The sequence below is a fragment of the Galleria mellonella genome, unplaced genomic scaffold, assembly GCF_026898425.1.
Source record: "Galleria mellonella isolate WM207_F2 unplaced genomic scaffold, CSIRO_AGI_GalMel_v1 utg159, whole genome shotgun sequence".
Lineage (NCBI taxonomy): Eukaryota > Metazoa > Arthropoda > Insecta > Lepidoptera > Pyralidae > Galleria > Galleria mellonella.
In genome coordinates this window covers 1,724,372-1,748,538 of record NW_026442004.1, presented here as the reverse complement: position 1 = coordinate 1,748,538, position 24,167 = coordinate 1,724,372, and the positions used below count along the sequence as shown (strand labels likewise).

Genomic DNA, 24,167 nt, shown 5'->3' with positions numbered 1-24,167 from the left:
AATAAATGAGACGAAATCAAGACATGACGAATAAATGAATCCAGAACTTGACGAATAAATGAATATGGAATATGATAAATGGAAGGCCCGGATCCCTCGCGAAGATTTTTTCTTTGGCTCCGACCGAACGGAAGGAGCTGGCTTTTTCCTTTTGTAGCGGGACAAGTTAAGCGTTTTTTGGACGATCCTGGATGGCGGTGTGATATTTATCATTTTATAATAAAAGTTGGATCTCCAATTGTGTTTCTATTTTGATTTCGGACACTAGGCTTATTTTCATTATTTTCATTTGGGTATCGGCTGCTGTCACTTTTGAAAGGCTGTATAATTTATTTATCTTCGTCAAAGTCGATGTATTGTACAATTTAATCTATAGTAATTTAATGCAATGTTTACTTGTACCAAGAATATGTAGTATAATATTTTATTTCAGCTTGATTTACCATACCATACCATATTATCATAGCATAACAAGTACGTATTATTTAAGACATCCGTCTTTACTTTTATTTAAAAAAAAACTCAAGTGAAAGAACAATGGGGATTTATAGAACGGGTGCAAGCAGACGCGTGACGCGAACGACCTCGGAGTGCCGTTTTAATCCCGAGCTGGGTAATCCACGGCTCCATTGCACTAGTCAGTGCCACGTGGTTCAATGATAAAGTGCTCGAGCAGATTATGCAAATTTTTAAAATTCAATCTCCGTCCTTTTCCCCCACGTGAGCGTACGTACTGTTTATCCTTCTCGTTTCGCATTCACCCTTAGTGACGGGCGCAGCGTCTGATGGATGATGCGTTATTCCAATAACAATTTGGATATCGTATGTTGAATATTTAAATGTTAGTAGGTCTATATAGTTAAGTGTCTATATCGTCTGTCCGTATGCCGAAGTGACGTATCCTTTCGTTTCCTCGTCTTTTTTATCGTAAGTTAAACAACTGTTATAAAAAAGTTTTGAAGTATAGCAAATTTAAAAGATAATATTAATAGGTTAGTATGTACATTTATTTTATTGCATGGAATTCATTTATATACCACATTGTTGGATGAGATTTAGCTATAATAATAAATTAACTAGCAATTGCTGTGCGGAGTAAACCGCAGAAACAGAGTTCTAGTATTATGAATGCACAGGGGAGAGATGAGATTAATTTTAATGTGGTGTGAAGATAGATAAATTTGGTAATCACTAACATTTTAAAATGTTACCACATTATTATTATTTGCTGGCAATATAGAAAACTTAACTTTTTAAAATTTACATGTTTTATATAAAAAAGAGTTTGTCAATTTGTTACGTGAAATAATATGTAATTATAACAATTTAAAATTCCTTGATCGTATTTATATAACTGACTTATGAAATAAATTTTGTTTTTTCATATGTGACCCTTCATAGAGACAAAGTTAAATCAGCTAAGTTTTAATCAACCAAGTACAAAATATTTTATGTACTTACACATTGTCAGCAAGAATAAATTTATATCTAAAGTAGTGAAACTTATACGGTAAAATTAGGATACAGCAAGCAAGCACCAATCCTCCCCATGTGGTCCTGATATAGAATGCACCATACCTTCCTTTCCTGCGGGTTTCTTATGAGGCGACTAAAGGAACTTAATGGCCGCGATATGAGCAGCAGTGTTTCTCTTAAAACATTACCAAAAGCTTAACTGCAGTTGCCAATCCGTCACCTAAGCGTGGCAACTAACAGTTCAGCAGTGGACAGTTAACGGCTTATATGATGGCGCGAAGAAGTAGACATCATTAGTGTAAGAGAATCTTGATTTGTTTATGCTACTTAGAATAACAAAAAAATTATGCTCTACATAGTGCAACCACCACCTATATACCCTATATATTACAGAATGCTCTGAGACGATGCATAAATTAGGTAATAATAAAATTTAATAAAAAAAGAAATTGTTGCGCAAGAGAGAACCCAAGTATTGCTAATAGGAATCAGTAGAAAAGGAAAACATACTGCACCGTCTTCAAATGATGGAACATAGATGACAAATTAAAACATTATTTCTAATATGACATTCCACAGCACGGAGCTCTAAAAGGAGTTTGCGATAAAGATGATCTATATGTGGTGGATTGGATATAACATATACCTATATCTCAACATGAATCAGTTATTTGATATTTTTAAACTCCTCTGATTAATTGAGCATAAAATTTCTAGGTATGCTTTTTAATTCTCTTTGAATTTACTGGAATCCCGAGTTATGTTTTGTCAATCACTTTAACACGGTGGTTTTTAACTGGCCTTGTGTAAATGAGGCCTTCTATTCATGTATTGTTTGTCGTATTTTGTTTAACTCATTAATTTTGTTGCATACGTAATTGCCAATTTAGTTTAGTGCTTATTTTTTCAACAACTTTAACAAGTATTTTGAAACGTTAGATAACTTTGTCGTTCAATTTCGACTCATTCATATATATTCGTATGTGAGCTCTTTCTGTCAGAACTTACGGTTCTCAAACTAGGTCCTTCAAGGTAGCTCTAAAGTACCATCTCAAGATTTTGCCAGAATGGCGTATAGCGTAGTATATCATTTACTTTTCTTCTGTTTAGCCATCAGGCGACACTTGCAATGCACTTATGCCCTCATCCTACCTTAAATGACCAATATCAACGTCAGGTAGTGATATTTTTGATGTAGCTAACTGTCAGAGTAATACCATAATTAGTTTTTATGATACTGCTCACTTTCTGGAAAGTGGTAATCGTCGCCTATATAGCACCATGGATAACACAGAATATATTGAGATGCCTATGGCATTCCTCATGCGTTGCCATTCCTGTGATGGTTTATAATATTATGACTTCGTATTCTGCAATTACATTGGCATATTCCACATTTTAAACCGAAACATAGCCAGGTACTCAATTCCATGGTAAAAACACGACTGGGACATAGATACACATAGAGATGAATTTTATACAAAGTATCTCTATTAGCTAAATCAACGTTTCTCTAAACGACAAAAGGATGACTAGGTAAATATCTAATAATACGGTACAGTTACTCCCTGATCATCTCTCAAAAGATGATCATAAGTCATCATATCCATCATAAGAGGGAGACTTTGTACAAAAGTCGATTGCTTGGGTACCTCTGTCCCATTCGTGTTTCAACCGTGAAACAGTTGTGTTTGCATGGCTGTGTTTCGGTTTGAAGCGTGGGATATGGCGTGAATTTACTGGGTACAGAGGAATAATACCTAAGTCTTCAGGAATGGCAACGCATGGGGGGTATCATGGGCGAAACAGTATACTCTATTATGTCCATGGTACTGCTCATGTCTATAGGCGACGGTTACCACTTTCCATCAGGTGGGCCGTCAGCTTGTTTGCCATTCTAAGTTGTATAAAAAAAGTACAAAGTTGAGAAGTAGCAATAAGGTGATCAGCGCAAGCGGTAAAAAAACAACGTATTTTAACATATGACTTCGTTGAAATGATGTAGTTTAGATTTCCAGGATTAATACTAGATAACATGAACTGTTAGATAGAATATGATAAATTCAGCAGTATTCAGCACATGTGGTAGCCAGCAGTTCGACTTGTCCATCGAGATTTGACACCGGGTCGATGAGTCAGCGGTTCGCGAACGACTTTTGCCGTAACATATGCACGCCGAACCGTGACTTGGCGTAAATTGCGACAAGCTTTTTAATTGGTAGCTGGTTACAGCTCAATAATATATTAAACAACGTAATAAGTAGGAGGATGTGTATGCAAACGCGCAGAGAAGTAGGTAGTTATTAATTTATAAACAGATATATACCGATTTACGACCTCGTAAAAACTAAAATCTTTTACAAATTTATTTTAATTATTATAGTGTTTTGTAATTTATTTTTCAAATTGAGATTTGAAAAAACAAAAGAAAGATACAAAACAGTTCAGTAGCAAAAATAGGTTTACGGAAGATTTTAGATTTTATGAGTAAGGGGATCTAGAGGATTATTTGTTATAACTAAATTAATTTTCGTACATGGCATTTCTGGTATTGCAGGCAACTACAGTAATCGTTTACTATCAGGCGGGCTGTATGCTTCTTTGCCACTTTCATTGTAAAAAATTATAAAGTATTAATGATTTAAAGAATATGTATCTATTTATATTTGTTATTATAATAATAAGAAATCCAAGTAGTTATCGCTATCAGGTCATTAAACCTGTATTGTAAGCAATCATCTTTATTATAATACTGACTAGGCTAGGAAATAATGACTATTATAATATGAAGAGGCCCTTGTTTTAGCTGTGGGATAATAACAGTTGGTAATAATTACCAAGTATACTATAAATATTCCTTGAAAAACATTTACGAGGCATACATTAATAATAACGCTCATGTTTAAAATGTCTCCCTACTAAAAACGTCTTCTTTAAAAACAAAATTAGCTTTGTTTTGTATACAAGTAGGTCGGTATGAACCGAATCAAGAAAACGATTTCGTAATTTGCACAATTTGTAAATGACCATTCTCCCCTCCTACAATTTTGCAGTGCGTTTACATTGTAACACGTAACCCAATATAAGCAAAGCAACCGCAGTTCTGTAACTCTGTCTGTCAAAAGAAAATAGTGCACGTCGGAGTAATAACTAAAAAAACACAAACCTCAGAGTGGCTGTGTGTGTTGCTGGAGTGTGGGTAGGCAGCCTGCTAAACGCAATATAAAGTGTGGTTGTCGTGGTGGCATGTGTAGTTATAGGTAGGTAGCGCCCTCTCCCCGCGCGGTCATTAGTACCGCGAACCCCGCGCGCCTCATGGAGAAAGTATGATTTTACTCCTATAAAGCCGTATTTCTACTCCATACAGGAATTCGAATGCGAGGAGTCCCCGGGCGCCGGCGAAGGACATGTGGCGTGGTTGCTTGTACATAATTCCAAAGTTTAAACAATCTCAATATGGCGGGGTGCGCGTTAATTTTCTCATGCCTGATGGAATGTTACGAATGTCTAAGAATAACTTTTTATACGTTGTAAACATACTATTAACTTAATATTTATGTATAAAATTGTGTTGATCTTGATTAGCTTGATCAACAATTTTATCTTGATTGACGGAAAATTAATACCTACATACTCTCATGAAAGTATTTACATATCAAATCAGTGTAATACGTATATCATAAACCAGACAAATACATATTAGAAATAGACTTTTAAACAAACTTGAAGCGAAAACATTCTTTTCGAATTCCTTAGGAGGTGTATTTTCTGAACGTTCCACCTATGTTAGTTATTTTTTGTGTAACATTTCATGCAATCAGATTAATAAAAAATACTTGGATGTTAATTCTTCGGATAGATAAAACTTTACTGTACGTTTAAATGAGGCAACAAATAAAGAAATGTTATTTTATAAAAAAAAACTTGTACGCGATTTTGCTGCTTATCTCTATATTATTACATTTTTGCTTTACAATTCTTCCCTTATGATTACAGATGTATATAGATGCCATAGAATACTGAGTGCATTTTTATTTGAAGTGGAAAACTCACAACGTAATAATGTATATAGTGGCGTTCCAGCTGAGCAATTAGTGACCACCACGTGGCCGGGGGGAATAACCGTCGACGAACGAAAAAACTGTACCTTCAGCTGACGAAATTATACGAGGTATTGATCAAAATTATACACGTAGAATAAGCATATATGTAACTACATAATAAGCTACTACATGGATAAAAAATACCTGTAGCTACCTAGTTTTGTATGCAATTTGTGTTTTCTTCTATTATTATAAATGTGATAGTCAGTCTGTGTCAAGTAATCAAGGAAGATGCCATTTAAACGTGAAGAAGAAAGTGAAGTGAGGTGACAGTGATTGACATTGACAATTGACAGATATAGGGCTACTACAGAAAAAAAAATCGTTTTTTTATGCTTTTAAATCCACATTCTGCCTTTTTGTATGTATGTTTGTCCTGGCATCACGCAAAAACTATTATACTGTTGAGTTTTTGAAGATCTAACTTTAATTTTGGTGTATAATTTGATACGGAATTTAGACACTATCTATTTTGTTGGTTTTTTTACTACCAAAATCATTAGTCGCAAATAAAAGCTAGTATAGAAAATTTGTAGGAGCTCTAAATAGTGTTTTTTGTAAAATTTTATAAAGAATATAAAGACAACCGTTATGAATATTTGCAAAAATTGGAGAAGTATTTACTACACTACGTATAGATTTGACCGATAAATTAATTTGCAATACTATGTTTTAAGCATATGTATAATAGGACTCCATGGAAAATAAATGGTAAATTAAGAACATTTTGTTAAGCACATATAATATGAATATCCTTTAGATGTCCTTGAGCTGTAATAGCTGCACTTTAAAAAAACCTGTCGACTTTGTTCATATGGAGATCTACCCTATTTCCGTTAATAGATACGTTTTTATATTTTAACTTTTTATATTTTAATAGCCACTTTTGGAAATTAATACTAATTGGTTTAGAAGATGCTTTCTAGCGTCAAAAATTAGCTCCACCCTTTGAATCGATTACTATGTGGTGGACGGTCAATACATTTATCATAAATAAAATAAATAAATTTATTGACAACCTTTGTATTCTTGATAAGTTAATGAACTTACAAACAAACATCAATTTGATCGTTTAAATATTTAATATTGTAAAAAAAAAAGAAAAACTTTAGTTTATTTATTTTAATATTTTGTTTTATTTAGTTAGGTGTATGGTGTAGCGCTTTGCATTATATTCGTATACACCGAAAAATTAGCGAAATATAAGCGTCACATAAACCTACATAGGTATTTGGCCAAGTTTGGAGACAAAATTTATATTTTATGCTCGTTGACCCGACTGACTTGATTTTTTTTTATTATTATATTTTTCATTACCTAAACATGTTAATTGTACCTATTATTTCGATCATAAAAAAATCAAATCGGTTCAGTAGTTCTCAAGTGATGCGCCTTTCAATAAACAGCATTTAATTTTTGTTTATACGGATTTACAATGCTACTGTGTCTTAAAAACCAACAAGTCATTGTAAGAAATTACTAGGTATCGCACTAGATTTTTTTGTACAAACCGGTATAAGTAAGTATTGTTATTCTTTTTTTGTTTCGATATTGAATACGGATTATTTGTTTTTGTATTCAAGATGAATTGATTAGCTAGCTAGCATAGCTATCATATGTGTGAACTTTATAATTTTGAATAATCTCCGGGTATAAAAAGTATTTTATTATACTCATTAAGATTCATACAGATAAATTTCAGGATGTATTTTAAAATTAGGGCGCATGTATGAAACGAGTTATGAAATGAGACCGAACCATGGACGTATCTTTGGCACTTGGCTCTTCTCTTTACCCTACCTACCCGTACTATTATGGGACGTGAAGATAGATGGACATTGAAATCGGTAACTATGCTAAATTATAAAATACTCATTGTTCAGTTACGCTTTCTGTCTGTAAATATATATGTGTTATTTATAATTTAATAATTTTTTACTTAGATAAATATAATAAATAAATATAAACATATTCAATGTTAGGATATTCCAAATATTTAAATAAAGTGGAAAAGTGCATAGAGTAGCGCGGGAGTTGGATGCTTTGGGCTTGAGGGTGAGAGGTCGTTGCCATATTGATTTTCGATTTGTTCTCGGTGCACCAGAAATGGGTCAAGTGCTAGAACACCGGGATCATAATAGAATAAAACTTAAAAATACAATTATAGTGGGTTTTAGAATTTTGGTCGAGAATCTGAATCTTGCGAGGGCTTTCTGTATCGATTTAAATTTAGGATTAACTTTTCGTTAATGTTAATATTATTATCAAATCTAATCAAATTGTACGGTAAGATAAGTTTCTTTGACGTGAAAGTAGAATATCTTTATCAAAATGTGAGCATTTCGAGTGACATTCACCATAAATAGACATATCAAAATTGATTTTTTTTAGTATTAAAACGATATACGTAATTCAAAAAAGTGAGACCGACACTACTAAAATCAGAGAAACAGTATGGCGCGGGAGTTGAGTGTTGAGAGCGGAGGTCGTTGCTATATTGATTTTCGATTTGTTCCCGCTGCACTAGAAACGGGTCAAGTGCTAGCCAATTAAGATCATCTCATGAGCCTAGTTGAAAATGTATGATTGACTTACGTTCAGTAGTGGTCAGTTAATGATTGATATGATATGAATGTATGATCGATACTAATTGGCAATAGGTATATATATCTTTAAATACAGTACTCAAATTAATTATTTAAAATTAAATTTCCGAGATGAATCTATTAGAATAAAAAGAAATGAGTAATATTATAATATATTTATGAATTTATGATTAAGGAATATATGATCTCTAAGTCTGGCTTGTTCATAGTTCGCCGAACATATATCCAAATCTAATGTGACAAATGGTGAATTTATCGCTGTCACTTTTGTTTTGAATTGTCAACAGAGTTTGATATTTTGATGCATAAAGTTTAAGGTGTTGATCCAGTGTTGATAAGGTCAAGTCAGACTGACTTAGATCATCGCGGACATGACTAAATTATATAATATAAATATTGTATGTAGGTATGATGAACAAAATGCAACAAAGACTGGACTATAGTCTAGTTTAATAATAGTAAGAATAAAATTGTATAGTAAATGGTAATATTTTTCCAGATAAATGAAAAGCAGGAAATTAAAAATATTATGTTCCTATAACATTTATTTAATTTAGTTAAATGTTAATTTTATTAGTAGATATATAACTAATATAATTACTGTTTATTGACAATTTTACTTGTATATACAAAAAATTTAATAAAGTAAATACTTAAAAATACATGAATGAATGACTGAATGAAGTAATTTATTGAGTTTATTGTTATTTATTTTTATCACATATAAGATGAAAGTGAAAATAAATAATATATAGATATGTTTAATTATATTTTGGAGAAATAGATAAGTTATTGATACAGAAATGAAGAGTTTTAAACTTTTCATTAGGGTGCGATTGAAGCAGTTAGAGCCCTTTTATTATCTGTTCGCCTCTAAATTGCCGAAAAGAAATTCCTCCCCTGGAAAAAAGGGGGACCGGGGACAAAAACCTTGTCCTCAACTTAGCTACCAATGGCGCACCGTTATTTAAAAATCGAATACGATAAGAGCTTGAATGTTTTTATTTTTGTAAATGGAAAGAATTTATGTCTCCTTTTTAAAGTATATATTGCAATCGATGCCAGTTCTCAATGGCGAGGACTCGATAACGTTTTATTGGCTTTGGGTACAGTCGGGAATGGTTTCGGACTGTGCGTACCTAATGTAGCTTTCGATTTTCAGTAATGGTCAGCTGATAAGCAAATGACGTCATTATTGAGTCTGCCTTAGTTTGTATCGTTTTCATTTCATTTCACTTTCTCGGAGCAATAAATATCAATGAAAACTGTTGGGAGTATTCATTATTGTTTGAAAGTATAATAAAATTTATGATGTCGTAAAATATTATTTAAAATGCAAGTAAGTGTAATAATAAATAATAAATGAAGATAATCAGATAGCTTTCGTCAAGTTATATACATTAGAGCGAGCAGTGGTCGGGGGTGAATCCGAGCAAATACAGAGATATTCCCCCACCGGGCTGATAAAGAATTGAGGGTATTAAACGATTACAAATGCTTCGCGGTTCAATAAACAACCCACTGGAGAAAACCACGTTTTAGATGAATTGCTTAAACAACTTACCTATGTAGATATGGTAGATATAAATCATGTGACATTTAAAAAGTAAAATACACTAAACCTATTGGAAGTAAATAAATAGAAAAATATTAACAAGAAATTTGTCGTCTAATTATCAAATTATGCAAATAATTTCTAATTAAATAAATTCTATTCAAGTAATGTCAATGGATTGAGTACATTTATTATATATTTTCTTTTAAAATTTTTTTTTGAGTGTTCGTAGAAATTGGTTTTTGTGCTTATGCAGTAGTAGTAGTTTATTCTATTATATCATCGTTACTGATTTTTTCTTTGTTTCATTAGTTAAGATTGGTATAAACGAGTATCTTTTTATTATTAATATATTGCGTTAATATGTCTAAAAAATTATTAAAAAGAACTATACGTTTATCTACTTGAATATATCTACTCGTATTATAATTAAATTATCATCACAATGACTGTAAACTATAGGTATATACTTGAAAATAAAAGACCTATTATTATTATTATAACAATTATTATTAAAATATTTTTAAAATTAGGTTTACATATCTGCAAGTAATTTTTCCTTGATTTCTTTGATTATATTTGATAAAGACAAGTGTTTAAAATAAAAAAATATAGTGTCCAATAGTACAAAACCCTATAGGGATACTATCACTTGATATCGGGCACCTCACCGTAAAGCAATTCACAGGTTAGCTACTACAAAAGTAAGAAAGTGAGGCGACAAACCTTTCGAGATAAGCGAGGGCATCCAGTCTTATTTATGTAGCCCAGCATCCGATTGAGAGCTCGTCGAGTGAGGACGGTATTTGCACGCGCTCACTTATCTACCCCCCGCGCCCCGGACTCCGGCTTGGAGCCTACATTTATTTCCGTACCGCGCTTCCTACACTGATTGTGACTTGCCCACCTTTCTTCCCAACCATTGTGCTACAAGCTTGCAACTCGATGCCGATAACGACCTACTATAATCCAAAGATAAATAAATGTATCGTAAAAAGAGGACAACGAAGACAATAAAATCGAATCGGGCTAATATTTAAAGAGGAATTTTTGAGCGGGGAGATTCGTAAAGTTAAATGAGTTTGTTGGCACCGGGTAATAGCGGCTTTTGTTGCGTAACTGGATCAGATAAAATTTTCCGATACGCTTCGTGGAATGTATTCTGTGTTAGATGTATAGGTATATAAACATTATGTGATTATTATGTATCTTCAATTTATTAATATACTCATCCAGAAAACAACATATCTTAAAGATAATTCAAACCAATTTAAATAATTTTCATGTTTATTTGTTTCTACCTTTTACGTACACAAACATTTTGTGGTATAAGAGTAATGGTAACCTAAAAATTTTGATCTTAGTAGAAGAAAATGTGTCTTAAAGGTAGATATGGTGTAGGTAGGGCAAAAGATATAGGTTTTCTGTCTTGCCAACTACTCCTAAAACTAATAAACTTAAGTGTTTTGTATTTCTAAAATAACATTTGAAACCCCTGTAGCTTTTTTCCTGACGATTTTTACACTTCCGTGTTCCCATAGATAAGCAAATACGGGGACGCGTGTGATGGATATTAAGGGCACACCTTACATCATTTGCGTTATTACCTACTGCGGCGCGCGGGGTGGCAAGACGCGCTCCTTATATCTAGATGTTACACCCCCCTTAATATGCTAAAATCAAATTAGTTCCAAGGCGGAGTGATTCCCTCGCGCCAATCGATCGCCCACTCTCGATATTACGAGCCGGGGGCGAGAGCCGTTATATTTGAATGGCATGCGTGTTTAATTAAACAGTTTTTTATGGGTCAGTTATTTGCCGCGATGTCATCGTTAGTTCGCGAAATAATCGCGATTTGGGCGTCAATTTCCTGTAAGATCCTTGCGAGCGTTTATCGGTACGGGGATCGGCGAGACGTCAGCGGTAAGTCGCAGCTTTCATTAGCACGTTGGGGTCTTAGCAAATTAACGCCCTCGTGACGAGACCGAACCCCTGAGCCTCGCGGCCGCCGTACCCACTTACTGCGGACAGCGTGTCACATTATTGCTATTGTTAATGATCATGTGGAACTAATAAATATTTCCTTACTTTTGTTAGAATTCTTCTTTCATTTGTATTTATTAATAATGATCTTATAAAAGATTATTCAATAAATATTATACATACTTACTTGTTTTTAATTTTTTTGATATACTTAATACATTACAAATTAATCAATATTTTGAAAAGAAGATAATGATGAAGTACATTGGAAAATTTTGTATAACCAGTGATTTTAACAATATGACAGTTCAATATGAAACTGAGAAACATGAACAATACCGACTCTTTGATAGATGTATGCGAGACAGCACAAGAGCCCTCCGGGACGATGTAGTTGTTTATGCAGGAGCGGGCCCCGCGTGGCTAAACGTTGCGCTGACGGTGACTAATGACGGATGCACTAATAGTTGTGTCGCACTCGCCACGCCACCGTTCCACACAATATATCATGCGAGGGTAATGGAGAGAAAACGCTCCTATCATTCTCGGACGTGATAAGGTCAACAATCGTTTGTCTGAACTGCTGGCCAATATCTTAAGACATATTACTTCGTCATATCCAGTTATCCAATATTATTTTATTTTGATAAGTACATATTTCTTTGGTGTTTTCATGGATAATAAATACGTACTATGCTCAATTCTATTCCTTCCAAGTACGAAGTAAGAGGTGAAGGGACCAATTGACTAGTGCTAGAGTAAAAAATCGTAAAAGAAAATATTATAACAAACACTTTAGTTAGTACTTTACACTTTTAAATATGTATATAACATAAATAATTGCTAAAACCTCCCTCATGAGGGAGGCCTATGTTCAACAGTGGACAGTTAATAGCTGATATGATGACGATGATCATAAACGTGCTATTTTAGGATTTTTTTTTTCTTTCTCTTATCACGTTCTTCTTCTTATATTGTCGTTAAAACGTTCTGTTTTTTGTTGTATTGTTTGAGCACTTGAACTTTTTTTGGATCTGACTATATTTTGAATTCCAGAAACTTGGGATCGCCCTCGCTTCAATTTATTTTCGGGTTCAAATTAATACGTATTACCGTACCTTATAGGTAATGTACAGACATTACCTGTATAAAAATTCAGTTAGCTTATCCATAATAGGGTGTATTTAAGTACCTCTAACAAACTATATTTTAATTTACCTATTATTACGTGTTTTAGAAGTATTTAATGTAAAGATATAAATAATTAATTTCAGTATTAAAACGTTTTCATTAAATATAACTATAGCAACAAATAGATAAAGATCGATGACTGAGAGTAATTGTCACTATAATATGGCATGTATGTATAACGCAAAGAATATTTATCAAAAAATTACGTGATAATACTATAGTATTTAAAACAATAGGCTTTAGCGTCTATTACATATGACGTTAATTTGCACCCACTGTTGTCAAACAAAATTGATAGAATAAAGAATTTAAACACGAACCACATTAAAATAACGACACGCATCATATAAATGAGATTCGTGTCTGGGCAAGTCAGCGCTTACATTAGCATTAGCATAAATAAAGCTGTTTGATGTGCGTGCAGTTTTGTATCATTTCGTAACAGGAAAAGATTGTTTTCTTTTAGGATATAAGAAACGAGTAGTACATTTGTTTTTTAATTAAAATAATTAAAAACATTTATTTTAGTTTTCAACAATACATAGTGCTATTTAAAACTCTTTAGTTGGAATATGCGTTTCTCTTAGTATGTATAGAAAATTGGACCATCAAATTAATTTAAATGGTAACCATTAGTCTATAAACTTGTGATATAACAGTTAGGTATTAGAGAAAAGACATCAGAAAAAAGAAATATAATTTATTATCACTGAGCTAGAGTCGTCGTATAATGAACGTGCACCGACACCCCCAGTCGCTACGGGCGTAGAGCTACGGTCGCCTCAAGATTAATACATCGTAGAGGCCGTGTTAGTGGTGCAACAATTTGTCTCTATAAATGTTGACTCAGCAAGCGTTGGCTTGCGGCCGCGACGCGCGATTAGCCCCACTAAATTTATTGTTTAATTTCAAAGCAGTTATTAATAACATGCGAGATGATTAAACGGATTTCGCGGCTTAGCTTTAAGATGCTCGCTTTTGATTTATACGTTCGCTTTTAACATGCGGTGTGAGGCTTGTGGATATATGACGTAAATATTTCATATCGCAACATGTTATTTATTATATTTTAGATTTCGACAACTGATGATTCAAAAGTGAATGTAAGAAACGTTAAAGCGAACTGTATACTACCTAACTGTAATATTAATAACCGTTACGTATCCCAAATAATGCTGAAAGTTAGTTAATTACCGGAGAGCTGGCGAACTCGTGTCCGGAAACCGGACAACACGATACATCGGGTTCCACCCTCGTCTCAGACAAGCTTCTATGTGTCGACCATCACGACATTTGTTCCCAAGCCATAACTGTATTGTTCTGCATTTGAAAACTGCTTCTATTTGCCTCCAGACTAGGTATAAAATCGTTACATGGAGACGTTAGTAGATAGGGCGTTGTGCATTTGGGTGTACCAAAAATATGATCTAACTACGTTAACCAAATATGTACTCCAAGTTTTAGTGCATATTGTTGAGAATGTTTTGTTAGGGCTGGGGATACTTGTGACCGCGATATGGGGTTTATGCGTGTAAGATGATGCTTGTTTGGCAAACTCTCTGATATGATAAATCAGTTTACAGCCGCCAAACATCTCACTTGAGAGTTGTGGAGGGGTGCAAATGCAAACAATCTACCGTTAAATGAGCAAATTGTTTATGTTTGCTTTCGTTGACTGGTAACCGTAGGTGATAAATGGATGCATATTATGATATCGATTCAATTTTACAGGTTTTCTAATATTAAAAATAATAGAAATAATAACCTTAAATAATAAATTTTATATTGCATTTATCACGAGTTAAAAGAAATACATGAACTTTAAGATTATCTATTAATTATCAGTACCAACATTAATCTAGAAACACGTTCCAAAACATGCTGATTCACCATGTGTCTAACGTCCATTCAAAGGAAGGTATTACGCGAATACCCCGAGCAACAATGCTCCTTGTCTCATGACCGCCCACGCCGATACACTCGTCTCTTTCACACTCCTAATAGGATTACGACACCGTGGCAGGTAAGTGTCTCTAATTGCTGTAAAAATCGGCGTCTACAATAGAATGGACAAAAGCCGGCGGCGCCCAGCGCGCGGCTACCCTTAGTGAAAGTGATTTATTGATTGGTTTCTTGCGTCAGCTTAGGCGGCGGATTACGCTTTGTTTGTTTGTATGTTAGCAGGTGAGCGGCTTCTGTCTGTAACCGCTATTAGCATTCAAACAGAAATTAGTGTCTATACAGAGTTACAATATCTGTTGCTCAGATCTGTTGTTACAGTGTAATGTTGTTGTTGTTGAGAAATAAAACTGTAATATATATTATAATGTCAAAATAATTTTAAAATAAGAAATAATATAAGAAGATAATTTTGTTGCATAGTTAGGTAATATTTCCAAAAGTTCGAAGAAATAAACAAGTTGAATAAATTACAGTCTTATTGAAGAGATTAAGAATTCTAGAAATGTGGTGCGGTTCTTAGGTCGGCTAAAATGTAAAACTACAATAAAACATTATAAAGTTAACACGTTAACCTTCCCAGGGCCGGGGAGGTGTATTATTTGAAATCGCCGATAAAGGGCCACAGAAGGGCAGTTGTCGTTCGCTTCGCATTGATTTATGTCTCGTCTACAGGGATGTCTTTACATTTTATTTTGGTACTTTACCATCAATATCTTTTATAGAGTGACCAGTAGTAACTTTTAATGAATTTATTTGAATATTTATATGATTTAACAAACATAAAACATATTATAACTTAATGGCGAAGATTTTTTAATCAGCATAAAATTATATCATATCAAATAGATGTTATGAATGTGCATTTTTTTCTCAAATAATAACGATTAAAATAATAATAAAATTAACTGACATAATTGAATATTATTTTTAATACTTATGTTCATTTTTTAACTATGTTTAAATACGAGTACCTACCTATACGTAATACTGAAATTTTATGTAACAAATTATATTGCATATATACATATAATTTTTATGAAAATAAGATCATATATACATAATTTATTGTTAAGTATTATAATAAATAATAATAGGAATGGTATACTGCGAATATCTAGAAATGTAGAAATTCGCAGTATTCTGTAGAAAGAGCAATTTATAATAATATAAATATGATTTATTAATCGTTGGGAATATTTTATTACGAATACCTATTGCTCATATTTTTTATGTATTAATTTACTTGATTGATATCAAAATAAACTTGACGATTTGCTAATAAAATTATTGTTTGTTTTGGGTAAAATAACATAATATTCGTAAATATTTTTATTTAAATGCGACTTTTATGTGATGCTGGCAACCCTATACGAGGATGATATAGAGCACGGCGGTGAAAGTGTTACCTCGGGCGGTGGCGGGTCCTCGCGTAAATCATAACTGCCGATGTATTGACAGCCAATGAATACCGTAGAAATTACTGTGCTTGCTACCGAAACGGTTGTTGGAACTCACTTTCAAATAGCACACTTTACATGTAACTACTGGATAATATTATTATCTTTATCCCATTAATACTTAGTATAAATGTGTATATTTATGAAGATATTTGGGTTTACAATTTTACAAATAAGATTAATTAATTAAGCTCTTGATAAAGTTTGGTACACAAATAGACAAAATCTGGGATTTACATGTAAAGATGAATCAAACACTTTAGTGTCAAGGTTTCAAAATACTTATGTAACAAACACAAAACGATTTTGTATATTAATTTTTTCGTACGATTACGCACGATTTTAGCATTAATCAAGGTAAAAATAAATATACCATAATAGCTAATAACTGTGAACTACTGAAGCCCTCTATTGGGGGTTTTTTGCCAGTCGTTGCCACGTTTGGCAGGCGGATTTACAACTGCATTTAGGCTTTGAACACGCGACGTAGGATGTTGCTGCCCATTTCTTAATCATTTAGTTCCCTTAGTCGCCTCTTACAACATAAATCAATGGTAAAAACAATTCACAGTAGGAATATTAGGCTTCTAAATTTTTTTTAACTGAAATCATTAAAAAAGCTTGTAAATAATTTTAATTATTTTCTAGATATATCGCTATTCTTTTAGATCTATTTTTAGACGAATAAAATAGAACATAATAGGTGAGAGGCCTCATATAATCGCTGACCAGTGAACCGCCCTTCGGATATAGCCTCAACCTTAAATTTACGGTCATTTTTCACATAAATCAAAGACAGCCCGCCATAAGATTTATTGCTATCTGTGGTCGCTTCGGTGTCCATAGACAAAGGTCTACCTGAGCCATAACATTTTGCAATTTTTTTTAAATCGCACTAAATTGCTATGATTTATGACTTATTTTTGAAATTGAAAGTGTAAACAGTTAATTGGTTATTGTACAACTTGTTAAAAAAATATTTATTGACAGACTATTATTCGTTTTTATGCTATATTAAACTGTCAAATGTGTAGCATTACCTATATCTAATGAATTTATAAATTTATGGGACTATCCATGATCTTAACCAAGTTTATTGTTTCTCAGTTTTTATTTTATAAAGATTAGGATTTGTTCCACTAAAGAGACAAGAGAGGTGACGGTTTTCCTTCACCTATGGTATACTCGTGTATATTACGACTGCAATCCTTAATAAGTAAATGAGGATATTAAGAGGCATTTGTCGAATATTACCGTGCATATTATAACGTCACTATACTAAATCGAATATATTTGGTATTAATAACCAATTTAGAGCTGTTAGTATTATTAATAGCATGCAATCGATCAATTCAAGCGAATAGTTAACCTTCATTAAATAGATAAAGGATATATTATTACGAAACGACGTAAAAAGCCATATAAACATATAGTCACAGAATGACAAAATTCTTATGCCATTACCATTATTTATAATGGATTCATATTATACTGAATGTTACAGTTGTTTAGTTACAGAATAAAACTGTGCACGCGATTTCACTGGGGTTGCTTCAGCAGAATACTTGTGTTATTCCGCTTTGTTTTAGACTTGATTTATAGTGCTTGAAGGTACTTGGAGAAGATATTTTATAACTATTGCAGTTATAGTTTCCAATTAATACTGTTAAAGCATTTCCTTCTACGACTGTGCCAAAATAGAGTCAATTTTAATGTTTATATGTTGGCCAAACGAAATGATGATTGAGTTTTGATAAATTTGGTACCGACATTTTTCATTTCATTATGAGGGTTAAGATAAAAATATAAGTAAAATCCGTACAAAACAAAAATACAAAGTACATTTTATATACCGTTGTCGAGTTGTACAAGATACACCCATATGTATAAGATAAGTTGTAAATTAATTCTATATGATTGACGATGCTATTAACCCTATTAAAATAAAAAAAAAAAAATATTTTGTAATAATCAATAAATAAAAATAAAATTATTTATGGACATTAATGGAACAACATTTATTTTTTTATTTAATTAATTATGGATTCAAGAAGCATAACGATAACTTTTTGTCTCGGTCAAGCGGTTGAAGTCGCAAATAATACTATAAATAGGAATATTATAATATATAGTAGAAAGGTATATTAAAATATTAACGGTTTATCAGAAGTTAAAATTGAAGCAATTTCACCGGTCCCTTTAATCTGTGCAATTTCAATTGACAACAAAGAAGTTTGCATCACACATCAGTCAAGCGAGTCGTTGTGAACAAATTGAGACAGTGCAGAAATAATACGAGATTGTATTAAAGAATCGGAATGATCGATCGTGTCAGGGCGTTCATTTTAATTTCGATCTCCGGAGATAGCCCGAAGGCGTGGTCGTCGAACAATTTGTTTCTTGTCCCTAATAGGTATCTACCAATCTACAATACCACATTGGTAGATAGATAGGTATCTATCTATCTATATTCTTTTTGGAGTCTGTTTTTGGAATGCACATAGTTAAGTTAGTGATATTAAGCATAAAGATGATTTTATAACGATTCTTTGTAACATACAAAAATTTTAAGTTTTGCAATTATGGATACTTAGAATTAGGTATATTGAATTCTTTGTATCCCGTAACTTTGTTTATGGGAATTAGGATAAAAGAATAATTAATTAATTTTAATTTAGGATATGCTCTATCTGTGTACCATATTTGTTTTGTATATGTCAACCTTTTAAGCGTGATTGAATAATAAAAGTCGGTCAAGTGCGAGTCGCACTGGCGCAACGATGGTTCTGTACAAATCATCAAGTATAATTTTTTTGCAAAATAAATACAAATCTATGGGTATCTGATTTTTATCTTTTACTTGTGCTATATGACGTTAATTTTTGCCAAATTTCATGATTCTAGGCCAACGGGAAGTACCCTATAGGTGTTGATTTCTTTTGCGAAAGTCAAAATATGTGATATAAATGGAACATAAACGGCCATATCTTTTGATTGCGTCGATTTAGAAGCTTGATTTTTTACTACTTTAAAAGGTTGCAGACCTGAGTATATGATATTTATTTCAACTTGATACCTTCACGCGTTCTTAAGAAAAAGAGTCTTGACAGACGAACGGACGGACGGACAACGAAATGATCCTATAAGGGTTCTGTTTTTTCCATTGGAGATACGGAACCCTAAATATATGTGCGAAACGACTGTGAGTTGGTATGGAAACATAGTGTCTTTAGGAAGGTAATATAATTATAAAAATATATATACAAATCAAAAAAGAGAAAAAAGTGAACAATCAAAACATGACGATTACTTCAGGTTATAAAAAATCTTTTTTATTAATATTAATTTTGCTTTTACGAGGACTGATCGGATAAAAACTTTACTGTTTTGAAACGCTTTATAGGTAGACACAAGTATACAATTCCAGTATCGAAAGAGGAAACGTCAAAATAGACGTTACCGTCACCTAAGAGGATCAGTCAAAACTTGGTAAACCCAATATCTAAGTTTAGAACAGCGAGGCGCGCCTGATCCGAGCTGCATGGCGCGGCGGCGGCGGGCGTGCATCGCTCGATATCTGTGACAGTGACGGATTACCCCGGTAGCGCCAGTTCACGGACACCCTTGCGTCTACACTATCATCTCGCAAGTTCGTTTCGGATGGAGACGCGAATCAAAAAGCGGATGTCGGCATTCTGTTGAGCGAATGGTTTCTATAATACACGAATACAAAAGATTTTTCGCCGCGTCTGCAGTACCTAATGATGTTTAATATCTATGTTTACGTTTGATTGTTTCTTTCATGAATACATCAAAAATACTTTTTGTCGTAAAGTATAAAATGTGGATAAATAACAATGTATATCATGTTAATTATATTAAGTATATTATATTATGTTAAATATATTATAATTATTAGACATGGCGTTTTTTTATAACATGAAAACGGTATGGTAACTGCATCTATGCCGTCGATATATGCTGGCAGAATATATTAGAGAGGGGTGATAGTTGAGGATGAATTCCGATCAGTTGGCCCATCATAATGAATTCACTTTGATGGTTTCCAGAGGGGATTGCGTAGAGGGCTATTTGACAGGGAATATTGCTAGCAATGGGACCGCTAGAAGCAATTGCTAACAACCTCCACCTCCTCAGATGTAGAAGTCAACCTATGCATGGTTACGTCAATGGTCATCATACAATATTACTTAAATCGTGTCATCACGTTGTTTTATGTACGTTTTCTCGTGACCCCTGGAGCGCCCGGCAGGGGGCTGCTTCTGTGTGCCAACAAGCGATAATCGTGTTACAGTTTGAAAATATTGTCTATTATGCGAACGTGCTCACGATGCCGATATTAACAAAAGATTAATCAGATTCTTCCTCTTTGTAGACCTTTATCAAGTGAAGAAAAAATGAATTCGTTAATATATTGATTAATAGACATACGAGTATATATAAATGAATCGCCATTCGGTAATCTTTTAATTTTAATATTTTTTTTTGTTTTATTCGTTGTAATACAGGAGTGAATTACAAAAAAAGGTCTTTTTTAATATTTTTAATAGACAACGTAGACGATATACTAGGTCAGCTAAGATTACAGTAAAAAAATTATGGAATAGTATATATTTTTCCTAATAGTTGTAAATTTTCCATTCCATCAAGTGATCTACAAGTAGAAATTCCAAGAAGCAAACACACGAGTTATCAAATTCGAATAGTGTTAAAGTTGCTGTTGTAATAAAAAAATATTATTTTAGGTCCAATAAATATTTAACGTATTTCAATGGTCTTCTTCTTATTATTAAAATAAGCAAATTTTGGAGATATCATGTTACAATTTGTGGCACATCCAGAGCATGATATATTGGTTCACCAGGTGAAGCTACGTTCCCACAGGCGGGCGACGGATGATGATGGATCATCCAGTTCACTCATTGTTCTGCGCCACTCAGCGTTTTGTCCCGCCGACAAATTTGGGGTCATCTTGTATTTTAGCTAGCCCCATTATAACGTTTGATTGTGCGAAATATTTTTTGTGAGGTATAATAGACAATGCACAACAGTATTCTTTATAAATAAGTATCTACATCCACAAAGCTAAAGTAAGTTACGATCTTCCATGCATAAAACATTGACTATCAACTACATTGACGTCAAAGTTTGGAACTAAGGTGGGAAAATAACTTCAATTCAAATAAACTTGTGTTGTCAGCATATAAAAATTATATTTTAAAATGTTCTCACTTATAATTTGTGGTTATAGTGCATGTCGAGTATTCCGTTCCGTTACACGGCATGTTGGAGGCGGGTCGGTGGCTCGAATAATACCTCTACGGGGCCTCGCAGCTTACAGATACCAGCTAGTACCTTGTGTTACTGTGATACTATACCACTCCCATAGCGGCCAACTACCTAACAACAGTTACGGACACAAAACGTCGTCGCGGCATACAATTCAATATATTTTGGAGTAATTTGATGTTCATTAAAGAAACTCTGGGACCGTGAACCAGAACACAATGGTTGAATGGCCATTTGTTGTTGCCGTTGAAAGGCACAATAATAATTCCGAAGTAGTTATTCACGAGGCAGTTAGGCGCACTTATGAAACGAAATTTGTCGTCGTTTTTTGATGGACGAGCCATTTTCTTATTGGAGACTGCTATGCGATGGCGTGGATTGATAAGTATTTTCAATGGTATGATTGGTGTGGTAAAATTTGTTTGTTTGATTGTAATCGAAAACTCAAAGTTCGTGTCTTAAATTGTAAATTACTCACCTTGTTGGCTGCTTTTTCTAGTTGTCTTTTTCTCCTTCATCCAAGGGTATTCAGGTACATTTAGCCCACCACCAGGCGAGGGGAGGTCGGGCGCATACCCCGGAGGGGTGTGTTGAGGGCTCAGCTCTCCCGTTCCTAACTGCGGAAGCGCAGTCATGAACTCTGCCATAGAAGGTTGGCTATTTATAAAGCCAGTTTCTGTACATGTCTCCAGCATCGGGTGTGGTGCTCCAGCGGCAGTTACTGCTGCTAACCAGAAACCGTTTCCCCCATGCTCCATACGCGGGTGATCTTGTCCCGGTGCCGGCCCCATTGGCGGCGTATTCCTCGTCTTTACGGCAAAGTCCTCTTCCATCTCATCGCGCACCCCCATGCCAACTCTCGCGGATTGTTTCCCTCTGATGGCCGGGTACTCTTCGCATTTTATTTTTCGTACTAGAGGGTTAGTGTCGAGCGGCAGGGCAGCTGTATTGCATATTTCTTGCATCGCTGCCGATGTGCGCGCTCTCTATACTTGCAATCATTCACGGGATGTATTCGTTTTTCGTTTGAAGGCATATGTCAACATTTTGTTATGAGCCTTGGTTTTGAAAATAAAGATATTTGCTGGAAGCCGATTTGGACGTCATATTATCTGTAACAGAAAATATAATTATTAAAATATTTGGAATGCACGAGGGATTTTTCACGGAGTAGGTGTAATATGAGGTTCATAGGTATTTATTCATAGTTACCATATTGTAATTCTGAGGACTGGGGGTAAAGGGATTGTTAGTATTGGGGTCTGACCTATTGCTAGCAATACACCCTATCAGATCGACCTCCACGCGGTCCTATCAGGTCCTCCTCCCCCTGGAAACCATAGTGGTTAGTCCTAGTAGAATTAATCTCGATGGGAAACTGACCTGCTTTCATCGTCACCTATCATCCTACCCTAGTATCTCGCCAGCGTATACCGTTAACGCAGGCGAGCTTACCATACCATTATCGTCCATTAAAAAAAATCTATGGACTATAATATTATTTATGTTTATAGATGATGGTTGCCATACTACTTTAGGAGAGTTATCAACTTACTTGACATTCTATATTACATATTATAAAAGTTATGTCTATTATGGTTAAACGTGAGATAAAGAAAGCTGGTGACTATACTGTATCAGTCAATTGTCGTCTACAAGTGTACTATAAATATTGAGCTCAATTACAGAACAATGGTGTAGACCAAAGGCCTGTCTAATCACTTTCAATTTTGCGTCAAATCGAGTGGCGCCAAATTTAGTGTAACGGGAGAAGGTTGTCTCGTGGTTATTTCGCAATTACTCGCGGACGTTTGACATTACCGCGGTTTTGTGTTGAATATTTGAATGCCTAACGTCGTGATGAACCCGCGAATAATGAGCGCTCCAAATTGTTTATTGTAATTTAGCGCTTATCATGAAGTGTTTGCACGTGACGCGCAACAATAATAAAGTTATTATAATTGTCATAGACTTCGTACAAAAATAATTAAAATGAACAATTGTGGATATATAACAATTTTCATTTATGGTCATTAACTCATTCGATGTCATCAAAGCTAAGAACTTTGAGAATATCAAATACATAATAAATTAAGATTATCATAGTTTTTTTTTTTTGTTTTATTAGATTTATAAACGAATTACTGTTTTGTTAATTTCATGCTGTAGTCTCTGTGAGAAACTTAGCGTGTTCGTTCATTGACCTATATGATCACACAAGGAATTTCTTTTAAACACAGAAATTGATTCTTCTAACATAATCTGTTATACAGGCGTTTGAAATGACAAAATGTACACAGGAAAACAAATCTACCGATGATTGTGAGTTAGAGATTAACAGACAATTCTTATAGTTGGATTTTTGTAGATCTTAACTTTATTAATGGTTAGATTAATGATTTTACCGGTGTGGGTTGGAAAAATTTCACATTACTTTGCCCACTGTTAGACCGCATATTCTCTTAATTTTGTCTGCTTGTCTATAAACAATAGATTGTTGGTTAATCCTAGGAGGTATTCATTC

At 33.8% G+C, this 24,167-nt stretch overlaps 1 protein-coding gene across 1 annotated transcript in view; it reads right to left on the bottom strand.

Moving 5' to 3' along the window:
- Positions 1 to 24,167, bottom strand: part of LOC113519063 (homeotic protein proboscipedia) — a 68,917-nt gene that overhangs the window by 27,443 nt on the left and 17,307 nt on the right. The window contains exon 2 of the mRNA XM_052892612.1: positions 22,122 to 22,755. Within this exon, the coding sequence (XP_052748572.1) occupies positions 22,122 to 22,608 (487 nt within the window). The 5' untranslated portion in view covers positions 22,609 to 22,755. The remainder of the gene's footprint in view (positions 1 to 22,121; positions 22,756 to 24,167) is intronic.